Consider the following 18,548-nt stretch of genomic DNA (forward strand, 5'->3'; position numbering starts at 1 on the left):
AAACAGCAACATTTTTTTTCATGCCTACAGCACCTGGTCTTCCTAGGTGGTCTCCCATCCAAGTACTAAACAGGCCCGACCCTGCTTAGCTTCTGAGATCAGACAGGATTGGGCATGTTCAGGGTGGCTGTAGACAGCAACATATTAAAAAGATTATACACCACGATCAAGTGGGCTTCATCCCAAGCGCACAGGGATAGTTCAACATATGCAAATCGATTCATGTGATACACCACTTAAACAAATTAAAAAATAAGAATCAGATGATCACATCAATATATGCAGAAAAAGCCTTCAACAAGATATGGCACCCATTTATGATAAAAACACTTAACAAAATCGTTATAGAAGGAAAAAACCTTAATATAATAAAGGCCATATTTGACAAGCCCTCAATCAACATTATACTTATTGGTGAAAAACACTAAAAACCTTCCCTCTAAGATCAGGAACAAGGCAAGACTGTCCACTATTACCACTCTTTTTTCAATATAACATTGGAGGTCCTAGCGAGAGCAATCACACAAGAGATAGATATAAAAGGCATCCAATTAGGAAACAAAGAAGTCAAACTGTCACTATTTGCAGATGACATGATTCTCTATATAGAAAACCCTAAAAACTCCACAAGAACACTACTAGACACTAAGTAAATACTGCAAAGATTCTGGATACAAAATCAACATTCAAAAATCCATAGCATTCCTATTCTCTAATAATGAAGCATCAGAAAAAGAAGTGGAAAAAATAATTCCTTTTGCAATTGCAACAAAAAAAAATAGAATAAATCTAACGAAAAATGTGAAGGACCTTTATAACGAAAACTATAAGACTCTGTTAAAAGAAATCAAAGAAGATACAAAGAAATGGAAAGATACTCTGTGATCTTGGATTGGAAGAATCAACATAGTTAAAATGACCATATTACCTAAAGCATTATACAGATTTAATGCAGTCCCCATCAAAATCCCATTGGCATTTCTTAAAGAAATGGAACAAAAAATCATTGGACTTGTATGGAAGTACAAAAGACCCCCAATTGCCAAAGCCATCCTGAGGAAAAAGAACAAGACTAGAGGCATCACTCTGCCCGACTTCAAATTATACTACAAAGCGACAGTAATCAAAACGGTATGGTATTGGCAACAAAACAGACACACGAACACACGCAGTGGAACGTAATCAAGAGTCCAGAAGTAAACCCATATTTATATGGGCAAATAATTTTCGACAAAGAAGCCAAAAATATACAGTGGAGAAAGGAAAGCCTCTTCAATAGATAGTGCTGGGAAAACGGAAAGCCACCTGCAAAAGAATGAAACTAGACTGTTGTCTATCACCACACACCAAAGTTAACTCAGAATGGATTAAGGACCTGAATATAAGAACTGAAACAATAAAATGCATAGAAGAAAACAAACTCAAGGACTTTGGACTTAAAGAAGATTTTATGAATTTGGCCTCAAAGGCAAGGGGAGTAAAAGCTAAAATAAATGAATGAGACTACATCAAACTAAAAAGCTTCTGCTCAGCAAAAAAAAATCATCAACAAAGTAAAGAGAGGACCATCCAAATGGAAAAATATATTTGCAAGCAATGCCTCTGATAAGGGCCTAATATCCAAAATATACAAAGAACTCATAAAACTCAATAACAACAAAAAAAAAAACGATCCAATCAAAAAATGGGCAGAGGTCCTGAACAGACACTTCTCCCTAGAGGACATACAAATGGCAAACAAATATATGAAAAGATGCTCATCATCGCTAGCTATTAGGGAAATGCAAATCAAAACCACAATGAGATACCATCTCACATCTATTAGAATAGCTGCAATCAACAAGACAAGTAATAACAAATGTTGGAGAGGATGCGGAGAAAAAGGAATTGTCATACACTGCTGGTAGGACTGCAAATTGGTACGGCCACTATGGAAAACAGTATGGAGATTCCTCAAAAAACTAAGAATTGACCTACCACATGATCCAGCAATCTCTCTACTGGGTATTTACCCCTGAAGACTTGAAAACCCATATCTAAAAAGATATTTGCACACCGATGTTTATAGCAGCACTATTCACAGTGGCCAGGACATGGAAGCAACCAAAGTGTCCTACGATAGATGATTGGCTAAAGAAGCTGTGGTACATATATACAATGGAATATTACTCAGCCATAAGAAGAGATGACACATGTCATATACAATGGAATATTACTCAGCCATAAGAAGAGATGACACATGTCATTTGCAGCAACATGGATGGACCTCGAGATAATCATACTAAGTGAAATAAGCCATACAGAAAAAGTTGAAAATCACATGCTATCACTTATATGTGGGATATAAACCTAAAAGCAACAAATGAACAGGACAAACAAACAGAGACTCATGGACATGGACTATAGACTAGTGGTTACCATAGGGTAGGGGTGGGGGGAAGTGGGGAAGTAGATGGGGTAAAGGGTGTCAAATATGTGGTGACAGAAAGAAATCTAACTATGGGAGGTGAACACCCAGTGTAAATATATATATGCCTTACTGTTAAAGTATACAGCTGAAACTTATTGGATTTCATTATCCAATGTCACCATAAAAAATTAATTAATTAAAAAATAGAATAAAAAAATAAGTGAATCCTGTCATTTGTGACAACATGAATACATGGATGTACCTGGAGGGCATTAGGCTTTGTGAAATAAGTCAGACAAAGAAAGACAAATATGATATGATCTCACTTATATAGAGAAGCTATGAAAAAAAACTTACAGATACAGTGAACAAATTGGTGATTGCCAAAGGAAAGGGGTAGTGAGTGAGTAAAATGAGTAAAGGTGGTCAAAAGGTATAAATTTTCAGTTATAAAATAAATAAATCCTGGAGATATAATGTATAGCATGGCGACTAGGTTAATAATACTGTACTCTATATTTGAAAGTTAATAAGAGAATCTTAAAAGTTCTCATCATAAAAAAATTTGTAACTATATGTGATAATATCAAATCATTATTTTGTACACCTGAACTAATATATCTTATGTCCATTATATCTCAATTTAAAAAGAAAAGAACAAGATTGACTAGAAAGGAAGAAAGGACCACTGCTGCCCATCAAAGAGGTGCCTCCAAAAAAAATACCCATCACAAAGAAAAGCCCCCAAACCCTTAGGCTTCTTCTCTGCCTTCTTACCATCCTCACAATTTAACAAACAACCACTTACGGAGGTTATGGAAGCACTGAAGCCTTCCTGAGACATCTCATACTCAAAGGAGCTGGTACTTCCTATCTGAGTACCTGGAAAGAGGAGAACTTTTTACATTAAAGAAGGCAGAAGAGCCTAGAACAGGGACTGGAAATTCAAATGTTGTGGGCCAGACAGAAGGAGGCTCAAATGAGAGCTATCTTGAACTAGAAAGCATATACCTCTTTTAAAGAGATGGTGGCTCTTTGGCTCCAGCCACTTTTTGCCAAATTAAAATGTGGTCCTCAAGGTTTATAATCTTCCAACTTTTCAAGAGAAGCCATAAATCCAGATTGTATATGAACCTTCTTCAAATTTTAAATTCTTGTATTCAACAAACTTTTATTGACCACCATCTATATACCAGGCTCTATTTTAGGCACTGGTGAAACAGCAAGGAACCAAACAGACAAATGTTGGCAACATATCCAAATTTGGGGGGAAATACTGCATGGGCTTTGGCTCCCCTACTCTCCAATTTTTCAGCCTATGGCCAAGAATTGCAAAATTAGAGATAAAAGCCTAGGTCCTTCTACTTCAAATGAACTGATCAAGTAAAACCAGAGTTGCAGAAATTCTAGTTTCTAGAAAGGCATAGTTGTTTTGGGTTGAGGGGCTGCCTCTGGGGCTGCTCCAGGAATACAGAACCTTAGCTCACCCTCAATGGCAAAGATCTTCTCCTGAAGCTGGTTCTGAATGGTCTTTAGAGCTTCAAAGTTATTCACCCGGAACACGTGATCACGAGGCGGCTTGGATGCAATGGTACTAAGCTCTTGGCGGGATCTCTCACTATTGAAGGCAACTCCCACCTGTTAGCAAGAACAGACGCCAAATCAGACATTGTCTGGCAGTAGCAGTCTCATCCAGCAAAGAAAATTCTGCAGAAAAAAATATCTGAAACAATATTTATCACATGAGGAAATACACCAGAAGGCCACTGAAACAGGGTTGCCAAGTATAGTAGAGCAAGTAGTACTGTGCAGGGCATTCTGTCAAGAGAGCAAATGGGAGATGAAATCTAGCCTTTGGTCCATTTGCTGTGCCATGCCTCCTGGTGTAGGGCTGACCTCTCCAGGGTAGGGGAGCCTTTTCTTTTCATATGAAGGTGTTTCTTACTGCCAAGTCATGCACCTTTTCACACAGATACTGTGGTAGTTTGATTACACTGATGATTCCACCCTTTACCCATTCCTGTATCTAAGCCATTTCCCCAATACTTTGCTGTGCCCTCCTATTCTTGGCAGAGTAATCTGCCCTTCTCTTTGCCTCTGGGTTCAGCCACGTGTCTTGCATGTTGATAAATATGATGAAAACAGAGGCTTGAAAAGGTGCTTACAACATTTCTACTTGCTCTTTTGTTCCTCTGCCTTTACCATGAGGACATGCCCAAACTAGTCCACTGGGGGATGAGGTACAGAGCAGAAAAGCCAAGTTTTCCCTGTTGCTCCTGCTATCCCAGTCCAGCAGACAGACATAGCTGGCAACTCTCAAAATGAAGAGAGCCCAGCCAAGATCAACAGAGCTGCCAACCAACCTGCCACTGATTGCAGATGCATGAGTGAGCATAGTAAAAACAGAAAAATTGCCATACATAAATTGTCAATTATTTTTTTAACCACTACATTTTGGGTTAGTTTGTTACCCAGCATTATTTTGACAATAGTTAACTGATACATGCACATATGGGCTAGCAATGACAGTTACATCATTTTGATTTCATTGATATCTGCTAATAGAAGGAAGGGTATAGCCAAGCAAAAAGGCTCCACAGAAGCATTAAGCGAGAGAGCCACATTTCCTACCCCAATGACGTAGCGAATGACACCCTCTCTGTCTGCCTCAGGGATGACATCCTTGTACTCTAAGGGATCACCATACTTTACTCCATCTGTGATGACAACTAGGATCTTACGGGCATTCTCCCGGGCTCCGTTTCTGCTGTTAAACACTTCTCTTCTGTCCAGGGAAGATGAGGGAAAAGTCAAATGCAAGCAGACAGACATACTCTTAATGAATGCTAGGGAGGGAATGTCAGCAGTCACAAATGCAGATGCAGCTGGGCTTTGTCTAAGAAAGGCTTGGCCTCCCCTGGGATGTACAATGAGATTTGGCTCCCTAAGGACCTGAAAAGGCAGGAGAAGAGGGGAGAAGAGCAGAAAGAAAAGAAGTCTTTGCTGCCTTTATATACTTTTACATAGGTTGATTTTTTAACTAAGCATTATTCCTTTTAAATTAAAAAAATGGTTTTTCTTTAAATAAGCTTAATTTGGTCCTCATCAAAGCTCTCCTGGTTTGACACAACAGCTCTCTAGCTCATCTTTCTGTACATTTGTCCCGACCCCACCCTTGCCTCTACATACATACACACACACACATACACACACACACACACACACACACACACACACACACACACACACACACATCAGAGTGAACTTTCCAAAACAAGATAGGGTGACATCTCCCCACTGCTTAAAACTTTCATTGGATCTCCAATGGTTTTTGTGTTGCCTTTAGTGATCTGGCCTCAACTGATCTTTCTAGCATCCCTCTAACCTTCCTCTCACTTCTCCCCTCTACTCCCACCTTTACTCACAACTTTTGTCATGAACACACCATGAACAGTTCCTCCTCCACACCTTTACTCATGCTGTTCCTTCAACCAGAAATATCCTTCATTCTATCCTTGTTTGAATGACTACCCCATCCTTTAAAACCCGGCTAAGAATATCACCTCCTTCTTCAATCCTAAGCAAAGAGGGAAGAGCTTACATTACTTTCAGGATTCCTGTGGCAGTGTGTGTCTCCCCATACAGCTGCTTTATTGGTCTCACCAGCAGTCTCGGGTTAGGTTTATCCTTGAAATCTTTGAAGGTGAAATGAATCTGGAAGTCTTCAGAGTACTGCATCAAAGAGAACTGGGAACGAGCGCCTAGAATTACAATGGAGAAAGTGCCCCCCTCCTCCCCCTTAGCCATCTCCCAGAAAGCTCTACATAAATTTTAAAACACTCCCGTCTTCAAATTCCTCCAAATTCTACACTGCGCTCCCTCCTTCTGCCTCATCAGAAAAGAGATATACCGCCAGCCCCCACTTCTCAGTATTAAAACTCAGCCACAGATGACATGTGAGTTTCATCTCCCATGCTAATCCCTATCAATTAGTCAGAGATGCCCAATTTATAGAGAGCTGGGAGAATACTGAGTCTTAATCCAGACAGAGCAAGAAAGAGAATCTCAAAAGAAAACCATGATTGATTGGCAATTTGTCAAAGTCTACAATTGGAGTAGGAGGGGAAATTGACAGTCTGGTTTCCATGTCTTTGCCAGCCTTATATGTGCTATTTCCTAACCTACCCATTGACCCTCACCAAGGTTTTAGACTTTGTGAATTGGTCCATCATAGTCGAGACAAACTCCTTCATCCGCTGAAAGTCACTTGAGATGATGCTACCAGAGCCATCAATCAAGAAAGCAATGTCACTATCCTGTTGAGGGCACTCTGAGGAAAAGGGAAAAGAGCATGAATTGATTAAGTACTAGAGCCTTCAGGTTTATGTTTTGCATGTCACCTCTCTGCTGAACAATTAGAATAAAAGGTAAACAAAATTCAATCCAATCTTCCAAATTAAATAAAACCTGGACAAATTGGCATTAAAATTTTGGGTTAATTCTGCCCAAACAAATTAGAGAAAGTAGTGATATTATGAATAAAGCTGCTAGAGCTACCCCATGAAGAATGAGAAATAATTTTCCAGAAATACAAAAGGAGAAATAAATTACAAGAAAAAAAGAATAGCATGTATAGAAATATGCTGGATGTTCTCCTCCCTTCTGCCCCCTGCCCCAAATACACTTTCTACCCTCTTCCATTCAGCCTGGGAAGCTGGCCCCCATGGTCCACATGAACAGGGCTTTTTTACTCTCTGGCTTCTAGTTGGATTTTCCCAATTAGGAATCTCAGCAAAAAAACTGGAAAGATGGAGTAAAGTGAAATCAGAGTATTCTCTTCTCAGCTCCTTCCTTGCAAGTGTGCTTTGGGACAGCTGTGTCTGCAATAGAAGATAACTGCTCCTTTCAAGGAGGCCCACTCCACATGACTCTCTCTTCTACAGCCTGGTGACTCTTCCCTTTCCTTATCCCATCAGCTTAGGGGTAGTAACAGTTCTGGTGCTGCTTTCTCTGGGTTCCTGGACTGTCCCTTTTAGTTCCTCTAGATCCTACCACAACTTTATAATTAGCCCCTTTGTAAATAAACCCTCCTCAAATTGTCTTTACTGGAATGTGCCATCTGTTCCAGTAGAGACTCTGATACAAAGAGGATGGGCCTAAAAGAATTCTGGCAGAATCCAGGAATGGAAATGGCACTTCCAGGGTAAATCTATATGATGGAGATGGAGACAAGGCTATGACATTAAGCAGGGAATAGTTGGAAAAAGTCTCTCTATCCCAAAAAGAAGTTTGACTTTGTCCCTTAGGCACTGACGAGCCACTGAAGGTTTTTAGAAAAGGAAGTGAGATGATCTTTATGTATTTTAGAAAGATTGCCATAGCAGTGAAGAGTTTCTAGCAGCTTTATTCATAATTATAAAACATTAAAAATAACCCAAACATTCTTCAGTGGGTGAATGGATGAAATGGTGAATGGGACTGTAGTAAATCCAATGAAATATTACTCAGCAATAAAAAAGGAAAGATCTGCTGATACTCACAATGATGTGAATGAATCACAAATGTGTTATGCTAGTGAAAGAAGCCAAACTCAAAAGGTTATAATTCTATTTATGTAGCATTCTTGAAAAGACAAACTATATAGTGATGGAGAACTATATAGTGAGTGTGAGGTGCTAGGGGAGGAAGCAACAGACTGTAAAGGGATAGTACAAAGGATTTTTTAGGGGGGTAATAGAATTCTTCTGTATCCCGTTCATGCTGTTATTTACATAAAGCTATACATATTTTAAAATTCATGTAACTGTACACTAAAAAATAGTCATGGGGATGTAAAGTACAACATAGGGAATATAGTCAATAATATTATAATAACTGTATGGTGTCAAATGGGTCATAGACTTATAGGAATGATCAATTCATAAGATATATAAATTTCTAATCATTATGTTGTACACCTGAAATTACTATAACATTGTATGTCATCTGCAATTGGAAAATAATTTTTTTAAAGAAATAAAAAGATCAATTTCATTGTATGACATCAAAAAAAATAAAATTACTAAAAAAAGTATTGGCTTTTTTAAAACAGACAGGCAGTCTATGGCCATGCTACCCTGCACAAGCCCAATCCCATCTGATCTCAGAAGCTAAGCAGGGTCAGTCCTGGTTAGTACTTGGATGGGAGACTACCTAGGAAGACTAAATGATGTAGGCATAAAAAATAAAAAAAATAAGGGATTGTAAGCTGACAAGGTCTTTGCAATCTGTGAGGTCAACCAAGGGCTGCCTCGCCTAAAAAAAAAAAATAAAATAAAATAAATTAAAACAGACAGGCAGATTCTAAGGCTTATATGAAAAATATACAAAAATTAGCCAGAAAAAAAATTTTTCATCTCAAAGATATGTAAAAAGAATCAGTGTGTATAGCATGCTACCATTGTGGCACAAAGTGAAGAATATGGGTATATATGTATTTGTAATACATGGAGTATCTCCGGAAGACATAAGAAACTGGTAACAGTGGCTGCCTCCCAAGAAGGAAACAGGAGGCTGGGGGACCCAAGAGGAAGAAATTTTTACAGTATAGCCTTAGTGCCTTTTGAAATTTGAACCAAGTGCATGTATTATCTAATTTTTTAAAAAAAGAAAATGTGTTTTAAAACAAGAGCCTTGAACTCCTGAGAGTGAAGACTGAAGAGAGAAATGTAGGAGTGAGAGCTGAAGCCACAGAATCTGATGCAATAAGGCAAGAACACATAGGAAAGAATAGAAGCTATAACCCCATTCTCCAGACAGTCAGGGATGGCAGAGGAAGATGGCCTGGGGATGATGCTTAGCAGAAGCCCTCTACAGTGGGAGAAGCAAGAAAAAGGAGGGGAGGGAAAGGAAGAAAAAGAAACAGGGAAGGGAAGGGAAGGGAAGGGAAGGGAAGGGAAGGGAAGGGAAGGGAAGGGAAGTAATGATTTACAGGTCACATCAGAAAAGTAGTGAACATGAGGATAGAAAAGAGATTTGTCATTTAGGGGGCACAAATGCCATTTGCAAGAACAAAGTCTGTACAGTGGGTGAGTAGAAGCCAGATGTCAGAGGGTAAAGAATCACGACATGAGAGAAATAGAAACAAGTGGAGAGAACCCTTTCAAGAAGTTTAATGGTGAAGGGAAGGAGAGATGGCAGAAGATGGGGAGGAGACCAGGAAGAGGGAAAGTTATTTTCATAGGTATCAATTTTAGTGGCTGATTGTTTTTAAGACATGCATAGCATGAGCATATTTACATTCAAAGCAGCAAGAGAACTTTAAGCTCCTGAAGAGAATGAATGATTGAAGATATGGGCCCCAGAGTTGAAGCGAATGAGCCTCTAAAGCCCAAATGGGGGAATCACTCATGGAAAGGCAGAGAGACAGGTCCTCTTCTAAAACCAGTGAGATAGTGCCAAGAGTGGTGCCTTCATGCAAATTTGGATAAGGAGAAGGGGGAAGTAGAGGGAGATCATGCCTGGCAGCCTTGGTTTTCTCTGTGAGGCAGGAAGGAAAGTTATCTGTTAAGAATGAGGTACAAAGGTGTAGAGCTGGCGAAAAAAGAACAATAAATACAAATGGCCTGTCTTGGCTCTTGCTGCAGATTTTCCTAAAATCTCTCAAAGGTTCACAAACCCAAAACAAGCAGCATCTAGCCTCAGCAAGCACCATACCTTTTGCTAAGCAGCCCCAAGCCCAGCACTAGCAGCGGCCACCCTCAGTTCACAATTTAGCCTCTCCCAGGCACCTCTAAGCCCAGCACAAGTGGCAACCATCTGAAGATCACTTTGTAGCTCATACTAAGTGCCCCAGGCAGGGCACAGGCAGCAGCTGACTTTGGCCTGCACTGAAGTACCTCCCAAGAGGCCCCAGAACTAACACACCCAGTGGTCCTCTTCAGATCACACCAGAGCACCACCCAACCACCTCCACAAACAATATGTCCAAAGGATAGACTGGACAGGCACCAGAGCCCTGCTAAAGCTAATACTGCTCCATAGAGTCAATCCTTGTACAACAACAGCTCCTCCACTGTAGTCACAGCCAGTCCTCACAACAATCAGCTTGAGGGTCAATACCTCCCATTGACATGCAAACAGCAACCAAGTCTCAACTACAACAGGAGGGCATATATAACCCACACAAGGGACACACCTGAAGCACCTGACTCAGGTGACCAAGGAGATTGCACCACTGGACCCTACAGGATACTCTATCAAGACTGGGAGACATAGCAGCTCTATCTAATAAGTAGAAACAACACCAGAGAGGCAGCCAAAATGGAGAGACAAAAAAAAACATGTGAAAGAACAGAACAAAGCTCCAGAAAAAGAATAAACAAAATGGAGACAAGCAATCTACCAAATGCAGAGTTCAAAACACTGGTTATAGGTATGCTCAACAATCTCAGTGAGAACTTTAACAAAGAGATAGGAAATATAAAAATGGAGATAGAAAACATAAAAAGAACCAGTCAGAAATGAATAATACAATAACTGAAATGAAGAATACATGAGAAGAAATCAACAATAGATTAGATGAAGCAGAGAATTGAAACAGTGATCAAAAAGATAAGGTAGCAGAAACACCCAATCAGAGCAGCAGAAAGAAAAAAGAATCCAAAATAATTAGGACAGTTTAAGGGAACTCTGGGACAATATCAAGTGTAACATTCTCAGCATAGGGATACCAGAAGAGAGAGAGAAAGGAATTGAAAACCTGTTTAAAGAAATAATGATGAAGAGACTGGCCAAGATGGCATACAAGCTAGATGCTATGTATGCTTTCTCTTGCAACCACACCAAAATTACAACGAAACTACAGAGCAATCATAACTGGGAGTCGCCTGAGGTCTAACTGAATAGAAGTTCTACAACCAGAGACATACATAAGAACAGGCTAGTAGGAGGGGCAGAGACACAAAACAGACGGTCCCACAACAGTGTATGCAGTAAAGAATCGGGAGGGTTATCTTGGCTGCAGAGTCCCCCCACCCCAACCCCCTGAGGAGCGAAAGTTCCTAGCCCTACACTGAGCTCCCCAGCCTAGAGTTCCAGTGCCCGAAAGAAAAGTCTCCACAACCTCTGGCTGTTAAAAACCAGTGGAGATTGTGGCTGAGCGAGACAAAGGGCTGCAGGGGTCACAGACGTTTCTCTTGAAGTGCTCACACCCACACATACACACTGACAGACTCACTCGTTCTGAGCTCCAGTGCTAGGAAAGCTGCTCGAGGAATGCCAGGGACATATGGATAGATACTGAGTTGTTGGTCTAGGCTGAGGGCTGGAAGGGTGGCTTTCTCCTGGACAGAAGTGCTGACAGTATCCATTGTTCCTTGGTTGAGCCCTCCTCCCGCCCAGCTTGTACATGCAGGCAACGATCATACCTGAGTCTCAGTCAAGCTAGATAATACAGGTCACTCTGCCTAGGAGATTCTCTGAGACTGCCTCTTCCAACTTGCGGGCCCATCAAAGCTGCTTCCAGTGGTGTATTCCATGCAAATGCCCTGGCTCAGCTCATGCTGCTGACTTTCCTAAAACCTCTTGAAGTCTCACAAACCCAAAGAAGCAGCATCTGGCCTCAGGCATGCCCCATACCTCTTGCTAAGCAGCCCCAAGCCCGGCACTAGCAGCAGCTGGCCTCAGTTTCTGCCTTGGCCTCTCGAAGCACCTATAAGCCCAGCATGGGTGGAAGCCATCTGCAGATTGCTTGGTGACTCTTATCAGGTGGCCCTGAAAGTGCATAGGCTGCAGCTAAACTTGGCCTGCAGCTAGGCCCCTCCCAGGAAGCCCTTGAGCTGGCACACCCAGTGCCCTACTTCAACCTGTGACAGAGCCAGAGCACCACCTAGGGCTGCATCTGAGGAGGACACACATGAAGGGCAGACTGGGCAGGCACCAGAGCCCTGGTAAAGTGAATCCTGTTCCATAGGGTCAGCCCCTCACCAGTCAATCTTCACAACCAATCAGCCCAAGGGTTAATCAAAGTGCAAACAGCAACCAAGGCTCAACTACATCAGAAGGGCACATACAACTCACACCTCACTCAGGTGACCAAGGAAGAATGTACCACTGGGCCCCACAGGACACCTACTACATAAAGCCACTCTACTAAGACCAGGAGACTTATGAGCCCTATCTAATACATAGAAACAAATACTGGGAGGCAGCCAAAATGGGAATACAAAAGAAACATGTCCCACATAAAAGAACAGAACAAAGCTCCAGAAAAAGAACTGAACAAAGTGGAGACAAGCAATCTAACAGATGCAGAGTTCAAAACACCGGTTATAAGGATGCTCAAGGACTTAGGGGAAGAGTAGATGGACTCAGTGATAATTTTAACAAAGAGATAGAAAACATAAAAATGGAGACAGAAAACATAAAAGAGAACCAGCTGGAAATGAAAAATATAATATCTGAGATGAAGAGTGCATTAGAATGAATCGACAGATTGGATGAAGTAGAGAATCTAATCAGCGATTTAGAGGATGGGGTAACAGAGGACACCCAATCAGAATAGCAACAAGAAAAAAGAATCCAAAAAAATGACAGCTTAAGGGGCCTCTGGGACAGCGTCAAGCGCAACAACATTCTCATCAAAGGATAGCCAGAAGGAAAAGTAGGAGAGCAAGGAATTGAAACCTATTGCAAGAAATAATGACTAAAAACTTCCCTCACCTGGTGAAGGAAATAGACATACAACTCCAGGAAGCGCAGAGAGTCCCGAACAAGGTGAACCCAAAGAGGCCCACACCAAGACACATCGTAATTAAAATTCCAAAGGTTAAATACAAAGAGAGAATCTTAAAAGCAGCAAGAGAAAAGGAATTAGTTACCTACAGGGAGCTCTCATAAGACTTTCAACCGATTTCTCAACAGAAACTTTGCAGGCCAGACAGGCTTGGCACAAAATATTCAAAGTGATGAAAACCCAGGACCTACAACAAAGATTACTCTATCCAGCAAAGCTTTCATTTAGAATCAAAAGGCAGATAAAGAGCTTCCCATATAAGAAACAGCTAAAGGAGGAGGAAGACCAGCCAAAATGGCATAGATTATAGAGGTTTTATTCATCTGCTCTTACAACCACATCAAAATTGTGATGGAAACACAGAGCAAACACCAAGCAGAGTCACCTTGGGTCCAGATGAACAGAAGCCTTACATCTAGGGAGAGAAATAAGAAATCGCCCTTTAACAGGAGGAGGTAAGATGAGACAAGGACATGAAGCTGCCCAGTCCTGAGTAGCTGAGTGGGACAGAGGCTACCACAGCTGCAGACTTTCCTCTTAAAGGGGCCATGTCTGCACCTGGACTTTTGCAGTGACAGACTTACTCACTCAAAGCACCAGCATCCCGTCGGCTGTTGGGAGAGAGGGAAACTAGGGACTTACAGGGGAATGCTGAGTTGTCAGAGTGAAGGCCAGAGGTGAGGCTTTCTCCTGGACACAAGTGCTGGTAGAATCCATTGTTCCTCTGTTGAGGCTTACCCCCTCTATGTGTGCAGACACAGGCACTGCCATAGCTGAGATGTCATCAAACTGGATAACAGAAGTCACTCCACCCAGAGGATTCCCTGAAACTCTGCCTCTCCCAGCTCGCAGCCCTACCCAAGCCACATCCAGTTGTGTCCTTCGCAAGTCCTGTGCAACTTGCAGAGCAAGCTCCAAGACCCACACTGGTGGCAGCTGACCTCAGTTTATGGCGTGGTTTCAGCAATCTGTGGATTGCTTGCTGAATCTTAACAGGTGGCACCAGAGGGAGATATATATATTATAAATAAAGAATGGTAATAACTACATATGTATCAACAAGTACTTCAAATGAAAAAGAATTAAATGCTCCAATCAAAAGATAGTGTAGCCTTACAAAGGCTGCCCACAAGAGACTCACTTCAGATTAAAAGACACACACAGACTGAAAGTATAAGGATGGAAAAGATATTTCATAATGGACATAGAAGATATTGTGCTGAATAGAATGTCAGACAAAGAAAGACAGATGTCATATTATTTCATTTATATGTGGAATCTAAACAACAAAACAAATGAACAAACAAAACAGAAACAAACTCATAGATATATAGAACACTCTGAGGATTGCCAGATAGGATGAGGGTTGGTGTTCGATGGGTGAAAAAGGGGAAGAGATTAAAAAATACAAATTGGTAGTTTCAAAATAGTCATGGGAATGTAAAGTATAGCATAAGGAATATAGTCAATAATACTTTAATAACTATGTATGGTGTCAGATGAATACTAAATTTATCAGAGAGATCACTTCATAAGTTATATAAATGCCTAATCACTATGTTTGTACACTTAAAACTAACACAACATTGTATGTCAACTGTAATCAAAAAATTAAAAATTATTTTTAATAGAATATATATATTTTTTTAACTATGAAAGAAAGACATATCTGCCCTTGGTTCCAGAACCAACTTGGAGACAAGCAAAAAGATGGCCAAGTAGTTAAATAAATCAGTGACAGAAAGCAACTTGAAAAAACAGATCCATTCACTCACTCACTCTCCTTCAATCAACAAATGTTTGGAGAAGAGGGATGTGGTAGGCAACCACCCAGACGAGACAGTCTCCAAGATTCTCAACTCCTAGTAATAATGCCCTTGCATAGTTCCCACCTCTTGAGTTTGAGCTGGACTTTTTGACTCATTTCAAAGGAGTGGCAGAAGTAATGAGCTGTTACTTCTGAGAATAGATTGTAAAAAGGCTGTGGCTTCTGTCTTGGGTTCCCGTTCTCTCTTCTCTCACTCACTTTGTTCATTCACCCTGAGGAAAGCCAGTTGCTATGTTATGAGCTGCTCTATGGGGAGACCCATGTGACAAGTAACTGAAGGAAGCCTCCAGCCAACAGCCAGTTGTTAGACTGAGGACCTCAATCCAACAACTTTGTAAGTGAGCTTGGAGGTGGATTTTCTCCCAGTTAAGCCCTCAGATGAAACCACAGCTCTGGTTTGACAACTTAATTTCTATCTCATGAGAAACCCTTAGGCAGAGGCACCCAGCAAAGCCATGTCCAGATTCTTTATTCATAGTAACTGCAAGATAATTAATGTTGTTTTTAGCTGCTAAGTTCAGGGACAGCCATAGATACAAAAGCATAAAACAGTGAACGAGCTAGGCAATATCCTTGCTATCAGGGAGCCTATATTCCAGAAGAAAGGATAGATAAGGAACAAATAAATATATGGATATACAGATAAGAAGATAGTAAGGTATGACAATGTGACAAGGAGTGATGGTGGGAATGATTAGAAGTCAGCCACTCAGGGAAGCCCTCTTAGAAAAGATGATATTTGAGCTGAGATGATAATAATGGATTGTCAGCTGAGACCTGGGGAAAGAGCCTGCCAGACTGAAAGAATAGTAAGTGCAAAGTCCCTGAGGCAAGTACAGTTTGAAGAAAAAAGGCAGCCAGAGTGGTTGGAGCTCAGTGACAGAAATAGAAGAGATGGAAGAAAAGTTGGAGAGGTAAACAGAGGCCTTACCATCTAAAGGCTCAAAGGCTACGATCAGGAGATTCAGGCACTTACTCTAAGGACAATGCTTGGAACATCATCTCAGGAAGATGAGCAGCTATATCGGGACTTCTTTTTTTAATGCAAGACCCTAGAACCTACCCCTCAGTCTCTCTGTCTCTCTGTCTCTCTCTCTCTCTCTCTGTCTCTCTGTCTCTGTCTCTGTTTCTGTCTCTCGGTCTCTCGGTCTCTCTGTCTCTCTGTCTCTGTCTCTCTGTCTCTCTGTCTCTGTCTCTCTCTCTCTCTCTCTCTCTGTCTCTCTCTCTCTCTCTGTCTCTCTGTCTCTCTGTCTCTGTCTCTCTCTCTCTCTCTCTCTCTGTCTCTCTCTCTCTCTCTCTCTCTCTCTCTCTCTCTCTCTCTCTCTCTCTCCTGGAACCCAGTTCCCTCACTCATCTGCACCTATACCTCTAAGTCACGCCCCCAAACCATGAGCAGCCCCCAACCCAGCCCCGCCCCCAACCATCTGGTCTCCGGCTGCCTCTCTGTACTCTCTCCCAAACACAGCCTACCTCTGAGGGTCTTTGGTAGCCTCTGGGGCTGCTGCAGTAGATTGGGTCCAAACAGGAAGCAGAAGCCATTCACATAGGTGTTCTCCTTGCAAATTTGGTGTAGGGTGGGGCCGCAGGCCTTGGGGACAGGGTATAGATAGGAAGGGCTAACCCTGCTTCCTGTCCTTTCACCCCAGCATCTCCATCCTCCACAGAACCCCAGCCTCAGCACCCTCACATCCCCATTCCTCCCCTTAGTACACTCCCATGACCCAGAGGCAACTCACCAGCAGCCGGAAAGGGTTGGTGGCAAATGCCAGAGACAGACCCAGAGACATGTTGACAGCCTCGGGGGGGACTGAAAGGACAGATATGTGCATGGTTATACTCAGGGAGATGAAAGGGCTCGTGAAAAGCTGGGCAAAAGTCACCTCAGCCTGGGAGACATAAAGGTCTGACAGGTCAAGGGGGCACCCAGGTCATGGGAGAAGAACATGAAGGGGATCCCTGAGAGTTTCTGGGGTAGAGTCTGCCTACAATAAAGATGCTTGGGAGCTGGACCCCTGAATTCCCTACCACAAGCCCCCAGAACAAAAGGAATGCCTGGCAAATTCAGGTGTATGCACAGGTAGAACCCTAGCCCTGGGTTTGGGAGGGGCAGTGACTCAACTCACCCTGCAGGTGGATGGGCTCACAGGTGGCCATGCTGTAGTCACACTGGTAGAGGCCACCTGTTTGGTTGGGAGCCTTTATCTCCTGGGGGGCTCCAACCACCACCCTAGGGGAGAGAGGGGAACAGATCATTACAGGAATAAGAGAAAATCGACACATGGAGATCATGGAAGAAGTTCTGCCACCCAAAGGAAAGTGAGGGAGTCGATCTTCACACATATTCTCCAATTCCTAGAAACAGGAGGAAGACTCAACAAAAAAAAAGCGGGGGAGAATATTTAAATCTTAGAGTGTGAAGGACACAAAAGAGTAAGAATGACACAAAAACGGAGGTGATTTAAAAATAGTTAAATTCAACCACACAGTCATTTTAAATAAATTTGTCTGTGATAAACTACCATAAGCAAGTTAAAAGACAAATGATCAACTGGTAGGAGAGAGATTAACAATTCATACCCCAGCATACTTTCCTCAATATAGTCACGGCTCCCACAAATCAATTAGGAAAAAAGAAAGGAGGAGGAGGAGGAGGAGGAGGAGGAGGAGAAGAAGAAGAAACACCCAATAGACAAACAAGTAGCAGATAAGAAAAAGTGTTCAAAGAAAAGGAAATAATCTCTCATTGAAAAAGAAATGTAATTTAAAACTAAATTGAGATACCATTTCTCACTTATTCAACTTGTAAAGATTGATGTTTGATAACATTGGATTGGTAAATAGGCAGCAAAGTAGGTGTTTCCATAGATTTCTGGTTTGAGTGTAAATTGTTGCCACCTCTATAAAGGGTAATCTGGAAATATCTATTAAAATTACACACACATATGTACCCTTGGATCCAGCAATTCTAGTTCTAGGAATTTACTTCCAAATATACTTGCACATGTGCAAAATGACAGCACTGTTTGTATAGAAAAAGTGTGGAAATAATCTAATGATCATTAAAAAGATTTAAATGTAATACAAATGTAAACTACAGTATCTCCAAATAATAGAATATGATGCAAGCATAAAAAAAAATAAGCTCTTCATGCACTTACCTGGTAAAATTACCAAACTCTATTAAGAAAAAAATGCAAAGGACGGTATAGAGCAGAGGCCAAAAAACTTTATCTGGAAAGATAATATTATTTCCATAAATATTATTTCTGTAAAGATAAAAATTTCAGGCTTTGCAGGCCATATAGTCTCAGTTACAGCCTCTTGATTCTGCCATTGTAGCTCCAAAGCAGCCATAAACAATAAATGATGAATTGGGGGGGGGACATCAATAAAATATATTTACAAAAATAGGCAGGAGGCCATAGTTTAACATGTGTTACCAATTGTGCATGGGATGGGAGTTAGAGAAATGTAGAAGTATATTCAGCATAGATTCTCTCTGAAAGAACATAAAAGAAACTGTCCTAGGATGGGAA

At 41.4% G+C, this 18,548-nt stretch overlaps 1 protein-coding gene and 1 pseudogene across 5 annotated transcripts in view; both read right to left on the reverse strand.

Moving 5' to 3' along the window:
* Nucleotides 1-18,548, reverse strand: part of ITGAM (integrin subunit alpha M) — a 61,386-nt gene that overhangs the window by 41,302 nt on the left and 1,536 nt on the right. For 4 of the 5 annotated variants that reach the window (XM_011378586.1, XM_023522469.1, XM_023522468.1 and 1 more), the window contains exons 3-10: nucleotides 17,136-17,239; nucleotides 16,749-16,819; nucleotides 16,483-16,600; nucleotides 6,610-6,740; nucleotides 6,012-6,157; nucleotides 5,042-5,195; nucleotides 3,898-4,048; nucleotides 3,219-3,292 (exon numbers count right to left, since the gene is read on the reverse strand). In XM_011378586.1, coding sequence (XP_011376888.1) covers nucleotides 3,219-3,292; nucleotides 3,898-4,048; nucleotides 5,042-5,195; nucleotides 6,012-6,157; nucleotides 6,610-6,740; nucleotides 16,483-16,600; nucleotides 16,749-16,819; nucleotides 17,136-17,239 — 949 coding nt within the window. Of the gene's footprint in view, nucleotides 1-3,218; nucleotides 3,293-3,897; nucleotides 4,049-5,041; nucleotides 5,196-6,011; nucleotides 6,158-6,609; nucleotides 6,741-11,817; nucleotides 11,862-16,482; nucleotides 16,601-16,748; nucleotides 16,820-17,135; nucleotides 17,240-18,548 lie in introns of those variants that run through there. The other variant, XM_023522470.1, reaches the window with a different exon arrangement.
* Nucleotides 22-135, reverse strand: LOC111731027 (annotated as a pseudogene).

Source organism: Pteropus vampyrus, unplaced genomic scaffold, assembly GCF_000151845.1.
Source record: "Pteropus vampyrus isolate Shadow unplaced genomic scaffold, Pvam_2.0 Scaffold347, whole genome shotgun sequence".
Lineage (NCBI taxonomy): Eukaryota > Metazoa > Chordata > Mammalia > Chiroptera > Pteropodidae > Pteropus > Pteropus vampyrus.